At 42.4% G+C, this 20479-nt stretch overlaps 1 protein-coding gene across 1 annotated transcript in view; it reads right to left on the reverse strand.

Annotated features, from left to right (window-relative positions):
* The window catches only part of LOC111159397 (spondin 1), a 270204-nt gene that overhangs the window by 132217 nt on the left and 117508 nt on the right, over window positions 1-20479 (reverse strand). Inside the window, exons 4-5 of the mRNA XM_022521820.1 lie at window positions 17198-17271; window positions 11799-11921 (exon numbers count right to left, since the gene is read on the reverse strand). Coding sequence (XP_022377528.1) covers window positions 11799-11921; window positions 17198-17271 — 197 coding nt within the window. The remainder of the gene's footprint in view (window positions 1-11798; window positions 11922-17197; window positions 17272-20479) is intronic.

Genomic DNA, 20479 nt, shown 5'->3' on the forward strand with positions numbered 1-20479 from the left:
AAAGGGTATGCTCGAGAAATAGTTTGCGGACCTTGAGGAGGGAGGCAGCCCGAGAGGCCAGAACCTTCCAATTTCAAGTCCCATTTAAAAGCCAATAAAATAGTCTGCCGCAAAGGTTTCAGGTTTCACTCGAGGAAAAAAAAATGAGTAAAAGGGGGAGAAATGATTTTGAACTATTATAAATGTTTGGCAGTATGAGAGAGGAACTCTGAATTAAGAAGCTGGGTACAGGGGTGCCTGGGTGGCTCAGTCATTAAGCGTCTGCCTTCAGCTCAGGTCATGATCCCAGGGTCCTGGGATGGAGCCCTACATCGGGGTCACTGCTCGGGAGGGAGCCTGCTTCCTTCTCTCTCTGTCTGCCTCTTTGTCTACTTGTGATCTCTCTCTCTCTCTAATAAATAAAATCTTAAAAAAAAAAAAAAAAGCTGGGTACAGGAGGGGGGTGAGGGAGGGAAGCGGTAAACCATGGAACAAAACAAGAACAAGAACAGAAGTTAGAGAAGCGCTGCAATCTATTTTTTAAATATACCTATTTCAGGAGAGCTCATTATGGGTGGAAGGAGTGGGCAGGCGCCAACAATGATAACACGGGTCCAGGGACGGATGGGATGCTACAGGAAACTAACCAGAGAAAGAGAAATGAACCAGGGGAAACAATGCAGAGCACACAGTTCCTGAGGAAACAAAGAGAATAAACAGGAATGAACTGACATGCTGCCTGCACACAGGAGATGCTCTGAACAGATCTGTGGAATGACTGGACAAACAATAAACAACAACAAATCAAAGATTAGAAAAAAAAAAAAAAACAACAGATGACCTCGAAGAATAATGTCACCATAATAAAATAGCTGAAGGTATACATCAAGCCCTATTAAAGATCTCGTTTAGAATAGCGGGCATCATCAAATATTTTAGCTGCAGGAGAAGAAGAAAGCACTGTGTACGGAGCTAGGTTATAGATTTCATGCAAAGAACTATAAGCCTTAAGCGAATAAGGACTAGGTTTTTTTCCCCACTAAAATGGAAAGCCATGGATAAACCATAGTCAGAGTAAAAAACTGTATAATTTGGGCTTTTACCCAGTTGAGTTGTTAGCCAAATGCAAGACTCACACAGAATTTCAGTCTTAAGAAGTTCAATCACCCACTAATGGGCAAGTGTTGGATTCCAAGTTTATTTCAAAAAGAAATCTGATCTTAAAAGACCTGAGGAAAAAACGATGCTGTTAAAAATAGTAAAAAAAACTCTGAATCGGTATATCTTTATTGAAGAGGTAAGTACAATAGCAGAGAAGCACCGATGGGAGTTGGGAATGAGGAGAATTGTTAAAATTAAAGTGGATAAAAAGAAATGAACTGAGTGGTAAGTGGAGAACAGAAGAAAGGAAAGAGTTGAGAAAAACAAAAGCCAGCAAAGGTTTCTCACAAGAGTGAATCAAAAGATGCTATCCTGATAAGACAGGGGTCTATTGATAATGTAGAAGTAATATCCTTGTTGTACGTTTTAAATTGACAGTGAGTTGATTTAAGATTTCTGCCAAATGAAATAAAAATAAGCAAAACCAAAGCCAGATACGTGTTTGTTGCCTATGTAATACCAAAGAAAATCTAGAAACAAGAAAACAAATTAACAATAACAATAGAGATAAATAAGTAGGCTGGCAGAACATAAACTGTCTAGGACTGAGCTTAAAATAAGTGTAAGTCTAAATAATCATGTCGAGAAACAAAACAGAACAAATAAACAAAAAAACTGAAGCCAAAAAACAAAACAAAACAAAACAAAAACCCACAAAAGCCCTTCCAGTGGGATGAACACAGTAATTTACTGGAAAATCTTTAAAAGGCATAGAGAGCCTAACAATGAGAAAAAATAAATTTAAAAAACACTGAAAAGGGAAATTAATTAAAGGGAAGAAAAGCAGGTGAGGTTTCAGACACGACAGTATTTAAGGCAAAAGTTATTAAAGCCAGCTAATTATGTTAATTATGCAATGTTGAAAGTCAGAGTTAATCATGAGGATATAATGCTTTGATGCTATAGGTTCCAAAGACATAGTAACAAATGGAAAACAATCTGTTAAACATCAAGGAGAAATGATAAGTACACGGTTTTAGATCAAGGCGTTAATACCCCATTATCAGAACATGAAAAATCAAGAAGAAATGATCAAGTAATAGAGCCTGAATAAACATAATTAAACTTACCATCATACAGCAGTAAGTATAGATACTGCTAAGAATTAAATGGATTGAACACTGTAAACAAAAAATCTTGGTAGCACCCACACCTCGCTCCTCTGAGTTCAACCCTGGGGAACTTCGGAAACACAGACCCATGGAACTACCTGAGACACTGAAATATACAGGAGATCAAAGACTTACTTCAAAAATAACCAACATGAACGTGTATTTGGGTCGAGGGGTGGTAGACAACAAAGGAATCTGAGAATACACTAACATTCTTGTTTTGTTCAGAGGAAGACAAATATTGAAATGTTTATGAAATCAAAACAGATAAATCAACCCAAGTATGTGTTTTAAATTAGAGGCAACAACCACAAGAACAACAACATAGATCAAATATTGCCTAAACCAGCAGAAGAAAACTTAATGCAGGCAATGGAAAGAAAAGAAGTGGTTAAAAAAAAAAAAAAAAGAGGAAGAAACAAAAAGAAATTATAATCAGCAAAAATAAAACAAGATGGCGGAATGATTTGGATATGACAGTCGTCCAATGTGGGGTACATGGAATATTACGAAAAGCAAATAAAGCCAGAGGGGCACTGAATGGACCAAGAATGCTCGTGTGCTGTGAAGTAAGTAACACATCCTTCAGCACCTGTGTGGAATGAGAGAAAAGGCTAAACATATATGAGGTCATGAAAAAACCAAAACAAATTCTGTAAACCCACAAAAAAGCAGAACCATTCTATTACATACTCTCTCACCAAAACAAAAGAAACTTCAGTGAAAAAGCGATCTATGAAGAAACCCAGTTAGCACATGGAGACAACACCAGAGCTGCTCTGTCTTAGCCTGGTCCCCAGGCTGAGCAAAAAGGGTCCCCCCCTCAGAATTCAAAACCACGAGTTTGAAATTTGACACTGCTCCGTTGAGTGGTGGCTTTGGTATGGTTCTGAAGAGGTCTGAGTCTTTGTTGTCTGTTTCTCTGGATGCTTTTTGGGTTGTCCCTATCCCCATTATTCTAAAATTTCCAGACGGGAGGCTTTTCGCATCCTCTGTGCTGAATACCTGGGTCCTGAACCTATTCCCAGGGTCGGTGCAAACGGTCGGCTTGGCTCTTACCACCCTCCCTGCAGCTACGGAGGATTCTGCATTCTTTGCTCTGCTCAGAGTTCCTACCTCTCCAGCTCCCCAGACACTGGCAATCTCTCTGAAAGGGCGGGGCCTTCTTTCCTTTTTTCTTGTCTTTGTGAGTTTATTTTTTATTCTTCTAGTGCTATCTTTATGGGAATAGAGGAAAGATCAGCAATTCATGCTTGCATTCAGCCTGGCATGTTTAAGGGGAAGACCAGGTGAACTGACTTTCCTTCCCCACTCCCGGTGCATAACACAGTGAGTTGTTGCCGCAAGGCTTCCCAGAGGGATGGAGAGAAGAGAGGAGAAAAAGGGGAAAGAAGATATTTAATCCTTTTTCTTTTGCTCTGCCAGACACTGACACTGTATATGGTGAGGCATGCACTCCAGACCAAACTGAATTCCCAGTCACAGCTCTTGTCATACGCAGCCTGGAGGTGGCACCACTGGGGGGCGCTGTTGGGCACAATTACTCAGCTTGGAGAGGGATTTCCCTGTGATGGTGGGAAGGAGTGGGATTATTGTTTGCTGAATGTTTCATTTTGTTTCTGAAGTTAGATGGGGAGAAGAGGCCCATGGTCCACCTGTGACTCATCACCGTTCTAGGCGCTGGGCTGCGGAAACCCACACGTTATCTTACCATAAATGGGAAGAAACCCAGCAAGCTCAATACTATCAATTTAGTTAACAGTTCTTCCAAAAGTAATTGAGGGATTTAGTGCAATCCCATTTAAAATTCTGACAGGATCCTTTACAGAATTTGATAAAATGATTTCATGATCACTTGCAAAAACAGAGAGACAATAATATTGAGGAATATTTTAAGAAGCAAGAGTGCTTGTCGGCTCTGATGCTTTTCTCTGTCACTCCCTCGCATCTAATGCGTGACAGAAGCTACCTCTGAAAGCTATCTCCAGTCCGTCCATCCACTCCATCACACACCCACCGCCTTAGTCCGAGCTAGCGCCATCACTGTAATGGCCTCCTCACCGACCTTCCCAATTATTGCCAGAACCATCCAATCTGCTCCCCACTTAGCAGCCCTATAAGGTCCTCTCTCTCCTGCCCCAATCTCTTCAGAGGCTTCACTCATCTCTCTCCACCCTCTTCCTTGCTCATTTTGTAACTGCTTCTCATTCATTCATTCATTAGAGGCTTTCAAAGTATCAGACAATGAGCTGATCCCTGAGGAGATACTGAGCAAAAGCACGCTTGATGCCTCTCAGTGCCATAGGGGTTTTAAAGGCAAACGCAATAAACTCGAGGAAACATTCAAATGTGTAAGTCATTAAACCAGTGCCAATTTAAAATAATGAGATTAATTTTTTATAACCATTAATTGCCAAAACCCAAACAGAAAATGTTAAGTTAAATGCTGAGAAGGCTGGGGGAAAGAGATCTATTTATTCATTATTGGTAACATGGTGAATTGATAGAAATATTTTGGACAAGAATCTGGCAAAATGTCTGAAGAGCCCATAAAAAGTACATATTTTTTGATGAGGCTGTCTGGCTCTTAGGAAATTATTTCAAGGAAATGATTTAAAGGAAGGACAAAGGGAAGAAGAATACTTCATTGCAGTTTTTTTGTTTGTTTTGGTTTGGTTTTTTTGGGCCGCCTGGGTGGCTCAGTCAGTTAAGTGGCCAACTCTTGATTTTGGCTCAGGTCATGATCTCAGGGTTATGGGATCAAGCTCTGTGTGGGGCTCCATGCTCAGCGGGGAATCTGCTGGAGAAGTCTCTTCCCCCCTTCCCCTTCCTCTCTTTCTCTCTCTCAAATAAATAAATCTTTTTTAAAAAAAGCTTTTTTGTTGTAGTGCTTTCCATGTTAGCAAAAGACCCGACATCAACTTGATGTTCAATAAAAGAACAGTTAGATAAGTGGTTTAGAGCAAGCTGGTATAACAAATTACGACTATGGAAAAAAAACCAAATGCACAAAGTAGGATGCAATGTTTCCAAATGTGCAACTGTGTATGTGGATGAAAATATGAAGAAATGAGAGCTGTTGCCGAGAGTCAGAATGGTGGTCTTTTATGTGATTAGATTTAATAACTAGTAATTTTTAAATAACATGGTCCAGTGGAAAAGATGGCCAAGTTTCACTGTAAAAGCAACTTTGATACTGTAGGGTGTTTTTCCCAGTGGCCATGTTTCTATTTTAGGCGATGTGTCCTCAAATGAAACAAAAATAATTGGCTTCCAGAAAAAGTTCCTTTCACCAATATGTATTTGTTAAACAGCGTTAAAACTGATACCATATCAAAAATGGGGAGCATTGTGCAATTTACTTCCTCAAGGTACATTACAGAGTCTCTACAGGGTGGAGGCATTTGTCAAAAAACCTACGAGCTTGGGACGCCTGGGTGCCTCAGATGGTTAAGCATCTGCCTTTGGCTCAGGTCATGATCTCCAGGTCCCCGGATTGAGTCCCGCATGGGGTTCCCTGCTCAGCAGGGAGTGTGTTTCTCCCTCTCCCTATGCCCACCCCCCCGCTCATGCTCTCTCTCTCTCTCTCAAATTAATAAATAAAATCTTAAAAAAACAACAGCAAACAAATCTAGGAGCCGTGTTCAGAGTAAGTGAGCAAAGTGACTCAGCATCTGTTAGGCAAGTCCTAGTCCCCTGGCAAAGACAGAGCATGTCTGCAAACCCTGGGACGTCCTTCTGAGCTGACCCTGCGTGGTCGCCATGTTCCTATAAAAAACGCCTGCTCTTGGACCACTGCTGGGTACTAAAGACTGCTGAGGACAGACACTGGGGGAGCTCGCTGGCACTTCTAACACTCCAGGGCTCTGGAAGTCTGTTCAGGCTCAGTGAATCCAGACCTTCCCTTTCTGACTTCTAAGTCAGAATCTGTAGAGGAGGTCTTTGTACAGTGGGGCAAAGCTGTTTGGAATTTAGTATCGGCTGAGTCCACATTGGTACAGCAGATGCTGAAAAGATGCTTTGTGTAGAAGACATTTAATTTCACTGCAGAGGAGAGAAGACTGCCTTGTGACAGCCCCCAGAAGAAGGCAAAAGGGAATCAAGAGAGCTGAGCTTTGATTTTGTTTCTGAAACTCTCTGGTTATGTGATCTGAGTCCTTTGCATTTCACATTTTTTTCCACTTATAAAATTAGGAGGTAGAACTTGCATGCTCCAGCCTCAAAACGGATTTCTAGAAACAACCCAGTTGGGGGTGTTTTAAAAGGATTTCACGATTTCCAGATGGCCAGCAGAGGTTTACGTCATTACAATGGAGAGGGGATGTCAGCCTGGGCCGTCCCCTGGCCTTCCTGATTTTGCCACACCTCTCCCAGGGAGGGGGCTGTGGTGGATGCAGAGTCCCCTGTTCTCTAAGAAAGGGAACCCCAGAAATAGCATTTGGAGCCATCATGGATAGCAGTGTGGCCCCCACAAGCGAGGACTGAAGAACAAGTGTGTTGCCAGATCTTCTTGAAGAGCCCAATGCAAATTCTCCAGGGCAAGTCACCCAAAGAGAAAGGAAGGACAGACACCTTAGGCTGCTATCCTGTGCTACAGCAGAGGTCCTCCAAGTGTGGTCTACAGACCTCTGGGGACCTTGAGGCCCTTGCAGGGAGTCTGTGAGGAGAAAACTATTTTCACAATGATACCAAGACATTTGTCACACATTGGCATTCACCCTGGTGGTGTCAAAGTGGTACTGTGTGAACCACTGTCACTTAGCGCCCATCCAAGCAGTGGCCTCAAATGGCACCCACAGTCACTGCCAGGAATGGCCGTGAACAATGTAAAGAGTCAGCTTCACTTTGGAATGTTTTTGGTGAAACAATAAGAATTATTAATGTTATCTATTAGTCTCTGTACATCCGAGTACACGGTTTTCTCCCATTCTGTGTGACTAACTGGGGAACATCCACGAAACACTTCCCTATATACTGGGATGCGATGCTGGTCTTGAGTAAATGCTCTTGCAAGCTGGACTGGACACTTTTATTTTCATAAATATCATTTTTACTTGAAAGAACCAATGACAGACAAATTATGGCTATTCAGACTGGAGAATGTGGTAGACATTTTCTCAAAAATGAAGTGAGCCTGTTATTTCAAGGAAAACAACGGACAGGATGTGTTGCCAAGGAGAAAATTCAAACTTTCAAGCAAAACTTAGAATTTTGGAAAACTTGCAGTGCCTGGGTGGCTCAGTCGTTAAGCGTCTGCTTTCAGTTCAAGTCATGATCCTGGGGTCCTGGGATCCTACATGGGGCTCCCTGCTCAGCGGGGAGGATGCAAAGTAGGATGCAATGTTTCCAAATGTGCAACTGTGTATGTGGATGAACATATGAAGAAATGAGAGCTGTTGCCGAGCATCAGAGTGGTGGTCTTTTATGTGATTAGATTTAATAACTAGTAATTTTTAAATAACATGGTCCAGTGGAAAAGATGGCAGGAAGCCTGCTTCCCTCTCCCACTCCCCCCTACTTGTGTTCCCTCTCTGGCTGTCTTCTATCAAATAAATAAATAAAATCCTAAAAAGAAAAGAATTTTGGAAAACTTATATCTGTCATTATGAATCTGGTAGCTTTCCAATACTTAAACACATTTCTTTTTTTTTTTTAAATATTTTATTTATTTATTTGACAGATCACAAGTAAGCAGAGAGGCAGGCAGAGAGAGAGGCGAAAGTGGGCTCCCTGCTGAGCAGAGAGCTCGATGAGGGGCTCAATGCGGGACTCGATCCTAGGACCCTGAGACCATGACCTGAGCCGAAGGCAGAGGCTTAACCCACTGAGCCACTCAGGTGCCCCTCTTAAACACATTTCTAATGAGATTGGAAGTGATATTAATGAATGTGATTTTTGATATTGTATAATGAAATGTCTCTACATCTGGACCACCTGTGTAACTTGGTAAACCAGTGTTTTCCAAATGACCAATGTATGATGTCACAAAATCATTTATTTGTAAAAGATTTATTCCAAGTGCAAAGTAAAACAATGCATTTTAATGTAACAGAGTACAAGTTCACTAATACGGTTTCATGTTCTACACTGTAATTATCCTTTAAGAAACTACCCTTTGTAGGGATGCTTGGGTGGCTCAGTGGGTTAAACATCTCCCTTCAGTTCAGGTCATGATCCCAGGGTCCTGGGATGGAGCTCCAAATCATTTCCCTGCCCTGTGGGGAGCCCACTTCTCCCACTCTCTCTGCCTGCTTGTGCTCTCTGCTCTCTCTCTCTCTCCCTCTCAAATAAATAAAATCTTAAAAAAAAAAAAAAAGAAACTACCCTTTGTAGGGTTTTGATATAGTATTAAAGAAGATTATCTGTAATTAATGAAGAAATTATTAAAATATTCTTCCTTTTCCAATTACATATCTGAGATAGAATTTCTTTATACTTCAACCAAAAAAATGTACCACAACAGGTTGAATGCAGAGGCAAATATCAGAATCTAGGTGTCTTCTAATTAAGTCAGATATTAAAGAGATTTGCAGGGGCGCCTGGGTGGCTCAGCGGGTTAAAGCCTCTGCCTTCGGCTCAGGTCATGATCCCAGGGTCCTGGGATCGAGCCCCACATCGGGCTCTCTGCTCCGCAGGGAGCCTGCTTCCCTTCCTCTCTCTGCCTGCCTCTCTGCCTGCCTCTCTGCCTGCCTGTGATCTCTGTCTGTCAAATAAATAAATAAAATCTTTAAAAAAAAAAAAAAAAAAGAGATTTGCAAAAATGTAAAACGAGGGTCCTTCACTAAATTTCTTTTGTTTTAGACAATATAGTTATTTTCATAAAATATGTTAATATATAATGAGTTTAACATTGCTAATTCATTATATGCTACTTTTTAAATGAATTAATAAGTAGTATTTTAAAACATCTGTAATTTTTGACACATTGAATCTGGATAGATATAACCCATATAAGCAAAAGGATGTTTGAGTTCTCAATAAATTTTCAGTATGCAAAAAGCATCTTGAAATTATAAAGCTTGAGAGTTGCTGCTCTGAGATCCTTGTGGACAAAGTGGTATTTGGGATGAGTAATAATAAAGGGGAGCAGGACACGACATTTATCAATTTCCACCATGGTTGGGAAGCATCATGGCCTAAATGGGCTTCATGGCAAGGATTGGTTATCGAGACAAGATCATACCTGGAGCACCAAAGGGAAAGTCATCTATTACTTAAGATTAGTAGAAATCACTTCCACCAGCATCGAATTTTCAAAGTCCTTATTAGACCCTCTCTGTGCCCTTCCATTTGACTCCAGTCCTGAGCACCTTTCCCTCTAAGGAGGGTCTGGTCTATAATCGCTCAGCAGTATTGGCCATGGTGACTCGACAGGAGCTAGAAATCTGCTTCCTAGGTCTCAGTGACTGCTACTCTGGGTTCAACAATCAGTATATAATACTTGGAAAGGCACCAGGCACTTCCAAGGCATTGAGAATGAAAGATGAGCGTGTCATGGCTTTTGTCCTGGAGGACTCCTCTGCCTGATGGAGAAGAAAGATTCCTTAAGAAATAATTACAGCCCTTGGGGCGCCTGGGTGGCTCAGTGGGTTAAGCCGCTGCCTTCGGCTCGGGTCGTGATCTCAGGGTCCTGGGATCGAGCCCCGCATCGGGCTCTCTGCTTGGCAGGGAGCCTGCTTCCTCCTCTCTCTCTACCTGCCTCTCTGCCTGCTTGTGATCTCTCTCTGTCAAATAAATAAATAAAATCTTTAAAAAAAAAAAAAGAAAGAATTACAGTCCAATGTGATAAACACTCCTTTGTACATAGTGATCAAATTTTTCCAACCCAAAATTAAGACACACTGACATCTGACAATGGAACAATCCTGGGGGGATCTAGAGCTCACGTCTGCTTTATTAAGAAACTCCCAACAATTCCACAGAAATTCTGTACAGATTTGTACTTGATTTGGCTCACAGACCCAGAAACAGTGGTCAGTATTTTTTTTTTTTTCAAATTCTGGGGAATAACAGTGTCAGAACAGAACAGCACAAGAAGCTCCTTAGGATTATGGAAGATGAGTAATGGGCCCCTAACATTTTATTTCCTCTGGGTTAGTGGACTGGAGGCATTGGAGGACATTTATTTTTCCCATCATCCTTGTTCCAAGTGGTCCCCCCCGCCGCCTAGGGCAAAGAGTCCAACTTTGTTCATGCAGGTCTCCCTCACCAGCTGAAGCAAATCAAACTGAATCCCAGAGTGAGAAGAATGAACTAGTAAGATGCTTCTAAGATCCCAAGTCTTGATTACAATGTGGGTAAAATTAAACAATAGAGCTCTTGATCTGCCAAGTCCCCGCTGGGTGGGCTGCCTGGGAACCGTGGAGGCTCCGGTCTGGACCAGGTCTTCATAAGTCCCAACCACATACCCTTTGCTCCCCGTTTTTTTGGGGGGCTGACCCAAATCCCTCTTTTTAATCTCCTCCCAGTTCTGCTCGTCTTTCCCAGCTGTGGCAACTCCAAAGTGAAACGAACAAGAATAAAACAGACAATGAACAGAAAAATCATGTTCAGTGCCACACACCAACATCCCACCACCCACAGTTAGAGAGAATGAGCACTACTGGGTCTTAAAGGCAGCCAACCAAAAGGCAGGACAAGGAACCAGACAAATCCCTTTTCAAATCTTGGATCCACTACTCACGTCTGACTAGGGGCAAATCATGACATCTCTCTGATATTCAGTGAGCTCATCCACATTTTGAGGATTAAATGACATAACATATGTAAAAATGCCCAGCACACAGTAGGTCCACTACTCATTGTTAGAATTTTCACATTTTTGTGTGTGAATATTTGATAAATGCCAGTCTCCCCATGAATCTCTGAGTTGTATGAGAATGGGGGTTGCGTCTTTTTTTTGCTATTATATCACTAGAGCTTAGCATGGTGCCTGGCATATGCTAGGCATTTTTTGAGACTATGGTATGATAAAAGGGAATTTCTAGGGTCCTGATTAAGGATCTACTCAAAATTAGCAAGTTTGGGGCTTCCTAACAACTCCCATGGATTGGTATTGGCTATCTGGAGCACGATGTCCTGAAGGATTCTAAGGTGGTATCTGGAATCTATAGGGAAAGGGCATGCAGATAGATTACCAACATTATGGTTGAGGGTGTTGAATGTTGGTTGACCTTGATCTGTGGAGTCAAGAGCAGCCCTCTCTTGTCACTTATTTCCAGCACAGATAGATCTACTGTGTAATTCACAGATACAGCCTCTTTAGGGGGACCAAGGTTACCAAACGCTTGACCTGAAGAGAAGCAGCATTACCTTAGGAGTATTTTTTTAAATCACAGATTAGAACAACGCTACCTAACGAAAGCTCAAAGCATACCAGTATTGTATCTGCTTATCTTGATGACTTTCACTTCCTGGGAACGTGTATTTTGTGAGTCAGCTGTTAAAAGCAAACAGACCCAACATACTTTGGCTGGCATACCCCACAACCAGACAGAACTTCACTGCACACCTTCCCCCAATCCATGAAGTGGCTATTCTACTCACGAGGGTAATCCTTTGGGTGTGTCTTCTCGGACCAATTCCCATAAAATGTGAGTCTGTACTTGGCAGTTCCACAGGCACAGCAGTCTAAGATGGGTTTGTCAGTTACCCCGTCAAACATGGAATCTGAAACAGGGAAATCACTAAGTTAGGAAACCAATGTGGGTCACTTATAAGTGCACCCAAGAGAGTGCTTGGTCCTGTCCTGTCCTCAATGCTTGGGAAAAGAAGATGAGGTGCAGTTTCCACTGACTAACAACACCCAGAACCAGGTCAGTACTTGGGCTATAAAGGATTTTTATATACCTCTAAGTATGGTAATTATATTCTGCCAATAAAAAAGATTCAGAACTTTTGCTCTAACAATGTGAGGAGACCCATGGGACCAATAAGGCTGAATAGTTAGGAAACCAGGGATAAAATTGACTCAGTTATCCTTTTTTCCCACAATAGGATTTTTCTACTAGATTTTAAGAGGAATATGCATGTGTGTGTTTTCTCTAAGAAATGTTCTCTGGGGCCAAATTGCCAGGACCAGAAGGAGCAGCTTTGCAGAGGAGCAGTGAGAACAAGTAGACAGACATAAAGGACTACTGAACATTATTATAAAAAATGCATCTATAGTCACATCCCTTCTTATCAAGCTTTCAGAGACTTGGGAGGGGTGGGGGTTTAGGGCTATGTTGGTAAATTCAAGTTTACTTCTGAGTACAGGAGCGGTCAGGAAAAACTTAACAAGATTCCCTCTCTGCCCCCATTTTTATCTGTGGATAGCTGATAAGTGGGGAAAGAGAGATTACATGAATAAATTCAGTTATTTCCAATTGTCAACCCACATCCCTAACTGTGCTTTGTTGCTTTCAGTCTGTTCTGCTTCCTGCAAGACCAAAACAATGGCTTACAGATGCAACGTGTTTCAGCTGCTTTTTCTTTGGTTTCTCCCGTGGTATTAACATAAAGGTTCTTTTTTTTTTTTTACAAGTTGGATATTTATTCTTAAATATTATATAAAGACCAGTGACAGTATAAAAATCTTTTCAAGTGTCAGGGAGAGCATTTTACAAGTCTTCCTTGTGGATTTCACTGGGTTCGGTTGGTTTGAACGAGCAAAATCAGTGATGGGTAGAAGAGAATTCCGGTGCTCCAGGATGGAGATAAAAGCATGAAATAGGTAATAATAATTACATTGTATAGAGTCCTTGTAGGTGCTGCTCTCTTTCCAGGTACTGTCTCATTTAATCCTAGCAACCCCAGGAGGTAAGTACTTTAGTTAATTCCATGTTGCAGGTTAGTACACTGAGGCAATTAGGTAACCAGTGCAAGGTCATGGGGTTAGTAGGTGTTATGGGCAGGACTGGATGGTGTTCTGTATAAACACCAATGAGAGTAATTCTTGTGTGTGTGTTTCTCTTTATGCTTTTTCAAGTGAAGGCTGGTGCATTTAAAAAAATGACCTCCCTATAGAGCTCCAGGATTTCTAAATGGCGGCACCAAAGAAGAGGTCTGAAAGCACCCAAAATAGAAATCCTAGTCTGGATCTTTCTTTTGTACACTTGGAAGAAGCCTGCACATTGTCTGTGCTTGGGGACAGGCTCTCTGTTGCTTAACGCACACAAAATCCAGGTACCACTCCTGCGTCAGCTGCTTTGATAGGGACAAGCCCTGTTGAATATATTTCAGGAAAGGCAGCGTAAATTAGGAACTCTTAAGGATTTTTTCCTTTTCCTCTTCCATTATTGCTATTATGACCAACTGTGTTGCAAAAGAACTAAATTAGCTTTGGAAAAGGGATTCCAAGCTAAGAGATATGTATTGGGCTTTCAACTGTAGCTTCCTGGAGCTATGTGATGAGGGAGCAATCTCTCAAAAAAAAAACAAAATAAGGCAAATCGGTGGCTTTACCTTCTCAATCTTTTCCGAAAATATCTTTTCAGATATGGGTAGTAAGTTTAAAGATATATTCAGAAGTTCAGGGGAATGCACTTACAATAAATCTTATGGAATTCCAAAGGAAAATCAGCTTCCATTTAAAAAATAAGGCCCAAGTTTGAAACTAAAAACAGACATACTGTTCCCTATGGAAAAAAGCCTATTGAAAAGGAACCAGAGGGGCACCTGGGTGGCTCAGTGGGTTAAGCCTCTGCCTTCAGCTCAGGTCATGATCTCAGGGACCTGGGATCGAGCCCCGCATCGGGCTCTCCGCTCAGCGGAGAACCTGCTTCCTCCTCTATCTCTCTCTCTGCCTGCCTCTCTGCCTACTTGTGATCTCTCTCTGTGAAATAAATAAATAAAAATCTTTAAAAAAAAAAAAAAAGAAAAAAGAAAAGGAACCAGATTTTCTGGGGCACCTGGGTGGTTCAATCGGTTAAGCGTCTGCCATCGGCTCGGGCCATGATCCCAAGGTCTTGAGATCGAGTCCAGCATTGGGTTCCTTCTCTGTGGGGAGTCTGCTTCTCTCTCTGCCTGCTTTTCCCTCTGCCTGCTGCTCCCTCTGCCTGCTTTTCCCTCTGCCTGCTGCTCCCCCTGCCTGCTTCTCCCTCTGCCTGCTGCTCCCTCTGCCTGCTGCTCCCCCTGCCTGCTTCTCCCTCTGCCTGCTTCTCCCTCTGCCTGCTTCTCCCTCTGCCTGCTGCTCCCCCTGCCTGCTGCTCCCTCTGCCTGCTGCTTCCCCTGCTTGTGTGCACTCGCACTCTCTCTCCCTCCCCTGACAAATAAATAAGTAAAATCTTATCACCCCTCTTCTGCTAACCGCAGTAGGGTCTGCCCAACAATGGGGGACTTCTGGCCATGCTGATCCCCCCAGCTGCCCCTTCTCTCATTTCTACACTCTATCCACCAGCTTCTTCCTTTTTCAGCTCTCCCCTTAGTCTTCATTTTCTCCTTATCCCTCTCTCCGACATTTTCTTCCCTTCCCTGAGATCCCTCTGTCTTTCTCTCTTCATCATTTGTGATGTGGTATTAAAGTAAGCATGGGAGTGCGTGTATTTATTATAGGTCACCTTTTTGAATATTTTATGTCTCCCCATCCCTAATTGTAAATAACTTAATGTTTTATGTTTCTTTTAAAAAATAATGATTGCCATTGCCTTTTGTGTTTGCAGTTGTTACTTTTCCCCCTATGGATGCCCAGCTTCAACTGAGGAAAAATACTTGATACTGGTTTCTTTCTCCCCTTCCTTGATAGATTTGATTTGACTCACCAAGGGAAGCGGAGAACGTAAAGACCTTAATGAAAGAGCTAGAGATAATTAGGTAGGTATACACATTTAAGAGAAATCCCTTTGCTCTCTGCTTACAAATTAAAGACTATCTTAATACAATCTGCTTTGCTAATTGTGGGATGTCCTCATGGGTCTGCTCTCTCCGGGGATGATCTACAACTTCACATTAAGATCCTTCAACTCAGGGCCTGTAGGGCCTTTTTTGGGTCCACAAAGTTGCTGTCGGAAAGTGATCTTTTTCTATATAGGCATGTTTAGTCATTTTGATAGGATCTCCGCTTCAGAAGGGATAACCCATAAAGACTCGCGTGCCATTCGATGGACACGGCATCTGCATAATTTGCATACTTGTATGGCTTCACACAACATCAGGGCTGAGGCTCCGGAAAATGCACTTTAGTTAATGATTACTCTCCGTAGGTGGGGATGACGAGGTGTTTCCTAAGAATCTTCAAATCTGGGAAACAATACTGTCCTCTGCATAACAAACTAACAAAACCAGACTGCAGGGGCTGTGCTTAGTCATCTGTGGGTGTAGACCTAGAGGCGGTTTATATAAACCTGTGACCCAGAGCGCTCTGACTCCAACTCAAGGGACCTGGACGTCATCTCATGGGGACAGGGCAGGAAGTGGACCATACTTCGGGAGCAAAGAGCGTCAGCAGTCAGGATGTTCTGTGCTTGCAAAAAGGCTGCGTGTACTTGTGGGCAATTAACGACGAAAAGGAAAACCCCCAAAGCCATGTGTGGTCCCATCCACCTGGAAGCTGACCAGGGACCTGGCGCCCAGATTCTAGCTCTCTGGCCTTTCTGACAGGGATAACCTTAATGGAGGGCATCTCATTCTCTCCCTCTGCTCTTTTCATGTTTTCCAAGTCATCTTTCACATTGGACCTCGTTTCTGCTCTCACTCATCCAGAGGGAGCTTTGCTTCGGTACAGTGTCTTGAAATGTAGTCCCTTCGACAGGAAGGCAGTGGTTAAGAGTGCTGGCTCCTAGGTCCAAACCCTGCCCCCGACCACTAGCTGTATGATGCTAAGTGAGCTTTTAAAACTTTCTGTTTTACAGACGTCTTGTCTATAAAATAGGGACGATCTAACATTCTTCACCCTATAGAGCTGCTGTGCAGAGCACGTGAAGTGCTTAGAATAGTGCCTGGCATACAGCAGCCTGCGAAAAATATTAGCTATTATTATTATTTTTCCCAGAAGACCTTTATAAACCTTTCTTTTTCTTAGTAGCTTATGATTTGCTAGAATTGGAGAAGATTATTTCTCTCAAATTGCTAACTGCTGTAAATGCAAATAAAAATTCTGCAAAAATGAATAGAAATTAGACAGTTAAGATATATAATTGTAGAACATTTTCTATTTTTATTTAGTTCTCTAAAGACTTGTAAACACATTCAGATGTTTAAGGTCTGAATTTTTTATGATAGATTAATAAACAAACTATCTATTTATGATAGATTAATAAATAAAATAGCTAACACACACACATATTTACTGTGTGCCAAGGAGGTGCTGTACTATTTTATATATATATATTAAGTCACATCTCTGGGAAGGGCAGAGGGAGGATTTAAACCCAGGCTGGATCTGAATCCCAGCCTCTTCTTTGACCTGCCAGTCTACTTGATCTCCATGAGTTTTGCTAGAATGCCTTCAGCCCAAGGAGAGGACTTCAATAAGCTGGCAAATCTAAGGGCCATGTCCTTGAACATGGAAAATCCATAAGGTCAGTGACCCCTTGGCAGTCCCACTTCCCACCCGTCTTTCTTGGGTAAAATCCCCCCATGTTGCCCAGCTGCCACACAAGTTCTGCCGGCGATTATTCTGGAAAACCATTACACACATCTTAAAGGTACACAGTTGTGCATTTCTTAATTAAGTCCTGTGAATTATTCCAAGGAACCTCTCTAGAATCATCACTGTTTCACAAAAATGAGAAGACGACACCAATATAAGGTACATTATCTCCTACCCAGGGAATCAAGCTGAGTAATTAAGAGCTTACGGTGGATCCAATTATCCACTGCACAGCCAGATTAAAAATCAGCGCTACGGGAGGGAGCAGAACCTGGAGAAGTTCAGAAAGCCCGTCATGTAAGTCCTGCCGCTGCATGGTCAGGCAGAATGAGCCCCCTTCTGTTTCTCTGGCCCCTCCCCCACCTGCAGTCCTTACCTTGTTCACAAAGCTTCTTGGTCAGAGAGCCCTCATCTTGGAAATAAATGATGCGTTTCTGTACGATGCTGGCCCTGTTGGGAAAGAAGACATGAGTGCTGTGGTGAGGAGAGCAGGTTCGAGGGACGTTGGATCCTGGCCTGGCCACCTATGGCTGTGTGGCTTCGGGCAAGTCACCTCCCCTCTCTGTGCCTCAGTTTGATCATTGGAAAGCTGGCATTCATAATAATGCATACCTCATGGGATTGCTCTGAGAACTAAATAAAAAAAAAAGGATGTCAAGAGCATAGCACATACTTAGAAACCACTCAATAAATATTAGTTGTTGTGCTGCTGGTGATGGGGCTAATAGTATTGTTAAGGTAAGAAAGGGAAGTAATGGCATTTTCAGTAACTTTTCTCAATGGCTCATTTTATTCTAGTTTTGTATCAAATGACTGAAGCCATTTATAGACCCACCAAATTCAAATCAGAAAAGCATGTCAAGTCCTCTTCCGGAAGGGGAAAAAGAGAATTTAAAAATCTATTTTGATTTGTTCTGAAAATGTCATTCTCTATCTTTCCTGAAAGTCTAGACGAAACTGTCTCCTACATTCTGAACAAAGACAATTTCAGCTGTTGTATCTCTCTCTTAAACATGTCAAACACAGGATCTTATAATCTGAAAAGAATATTTGGAGGTTGAAAATTACTTCTGGCCAGCACATATTTTCTCCTTAATCTCGGACTGCACAGACAGACTCCTTCTCCTTTGACCCACTCTGCTGTGTATTTTCAGCTGGCTTCGCAGATGTTGAACCCTGAAACCCAGCGTTCCTGTATGTGAAGTCTACAACACTTAACAATGAAATAGTACTAGTGGATTTTGAGCCCTTTCTATTGATTATCTTCAGCAACGTTACTCAATCAAAAGGTAATTTTTACTTTGATGGGCCCTATTTCACAGAGAAAGGGATCCCTTGGCTCCATGACAGCTAAGCACACAAAAGGAGGATTAGGGTCACATGATCTGCCCTATGTCACATGACTGCAGATCCAGGCAGGGGCCCCTGTGTGCACGGCTCTACAGAATATAGATGTGGCTTTCTTGATGGTGTGGGCCTAGGCCAAGATTACTTTCCAAAGAAACATCTACTCTAAACCCAGTCTTGCACAAAAGAATAAAATTCAGACCACCCTACAGATGTCTTTTATAGTCTCTTCTTACCCAAGAGAGATGAGATGTTGAAATAAATAAATGAAATATGCTTCTTGCTTCCGCAAAGCTACTTTGATCATGGATCCATTCTGTTGACCATAAGCAGAAAGTTTCCTCAGGCCAAGAAAACGCTCTTGAGAACACTCATCCCAAAGCCAAATTATAAAGCCTTTTGTTAGTCACAGCATCCCATTATCTACCACTTCCTGAGTGTAGCCCACCAGGAAGTGCCTCAGGGACCCCTGCGGAAGGTAAGGAGAAGGACTTGTGGGAAGTAGCCCAGGCTTGGCATTCTCATTTCAACTAAAGGCTTCACCCTCTTACCTACCAAAGTGGTCTCCTCCCCCATTTGTCTTCTTGTTGTATTTATTGGTATATTTTCAACCAACAGCTGTTGGAGGCCTGATTGATGGCCACACACTGGCCAGGGACACCATTATGTACAGGTCAGATGGGGCCGCTTCCCATTCTCAAAATCAACAGCATACTGGGCAGAAAGCATCAAACAGCTAAATCCACAACTAATCATATAACATGACTGTGATTAAGTGCTAAACAGAGACGTTCCCAGGGTATGGAAGAGTATACCACAGGGGGTCCTGACCAAGCCAGGGAAGACTCCCCCCAGACAAGAAGGCTCCGACTGGAAAGAGAAGGCACTTACTATGGCAAGTAGGAGGGAGAAACAAAGGAGAGGACCTCCTTTAAAGCTCTTCAGGGTGGGAGGTTCATGGCTCACTGCAGAACTGACCCATGGTTAGGTCAGGAAGGGGGTGTGAGAAGAGTGGGGGAGGTGCACAGGGCTAACTCACCCTGAATCTGCAGGGAGATGGCATTTTATACCAAGTTTGATAAGACCTCTTTGACAAATGCACCCGAAGATGTGAGATAATCAGATTTGCTCCTTTACAGAGAGAACCTGGGGGGTACCTGGGTGGATGAGTCAGTTAAGTGTCTGCCCTTCAGCTCAGGTCCTGATCCCAGGGTCTCGGGATAGAGCCCCACATCCGAGTCTCTGCTCAGCAGAGAGTCTGCTTCTCCTTCTCCCTCTGATCATTCCCCTGGCTTGTGCTCTCTCTTTTTCAAATAAATACATAAAATCTTAGGAAAAAAATAAAAAGAGCCCTTGGGGGGTGCCTTCGTGACTTAGTCTGTTAAGTATCCACCTCTTAATTGTGGCTCAGGTCATGATCTCAGGGTTGTGAGATCAGGCTCTATGATGGGCGTGAAGCTCGCTTAAAATTCTCTTTCTCCCTCTCCCTTTGCCCTTCCCCACCTCTTCCCCTCTCTTAAGAAAAAAAAAAAGTAAATAAAAATAAAAAGAGCACTTGGGCCATAGAGTAAAAATGAGTTGGTGGGGGGTTGCAGTGTAGAGATCTCAGGCAAATTAAATTCTACTTCAACAAAATTCATTTGGGACGCCTGGCTGGCTCAGTCAGCTGGGTGTTGGACTCTAATCTTAGCTCAGGTCTTGATCTCAGGGTCTTGAGTTCAAGTCTTTCGTTGGGCCCAGCGTGGAGCCTACTTAAAACAGAACCAAATGACATTCTCTTGCTAAAATGGTTTGAAAATCCCTGATCTATAGGATAAAATACAAAATTACCATTGTATTCAAGGGTTTTCATAAAATTTCTCCCCAATGCCCTTCTTACTTCATTTGTCCTCATTTTGTGCCATGCTCCCTGGCATGAATCTAGAGTTTGAGAAGTTCATTCCCCTTATCTGAACACCGCTTCCACTCTACTGGTGGAAGCTTACTGGTGCTATTTCCTCTCCCAGAATCTCCCCACATCTGCCTTTGTTAGCATTTGTAAATACTCTGAATTTTCTTCCTCTTGCTTTGAACAAGAGAACAATGGCAAAGCCTATGACCATGCTTAGAAAAATTAAATCACCCCAAATTTTCAAAAGTATAATTATAAAAATGTGGGGAGCCAGAGAGAAAAATTTCTTCTAAGACGCATTTCCTCTAAGATGTTTTCGTTTCCCTCATGTCTTGTTTTATGAAGTCTATGATGATTTATTCTCTCTCTCTTTTTTTTTTTTAAAGATTTTATTTATTTATTTGACAGAGAGAGATCACA

Source organism: Enhydra lutris, unplaced genomic scaffold (assembly GCF_002288905.1).
Source record: "Enhydra lutris kenyoni isolate GAN:26980312 unplaced genomic scaffold, ASM228890v2 scaffoldscaffold68, whole genome shotgun sequence".
Lineage (NCBI taxonomy): Eukaryota > Metazoa > Chordata > Mammalia > Carnivora > Mustelidae > Enhydra > Enhydra lutris.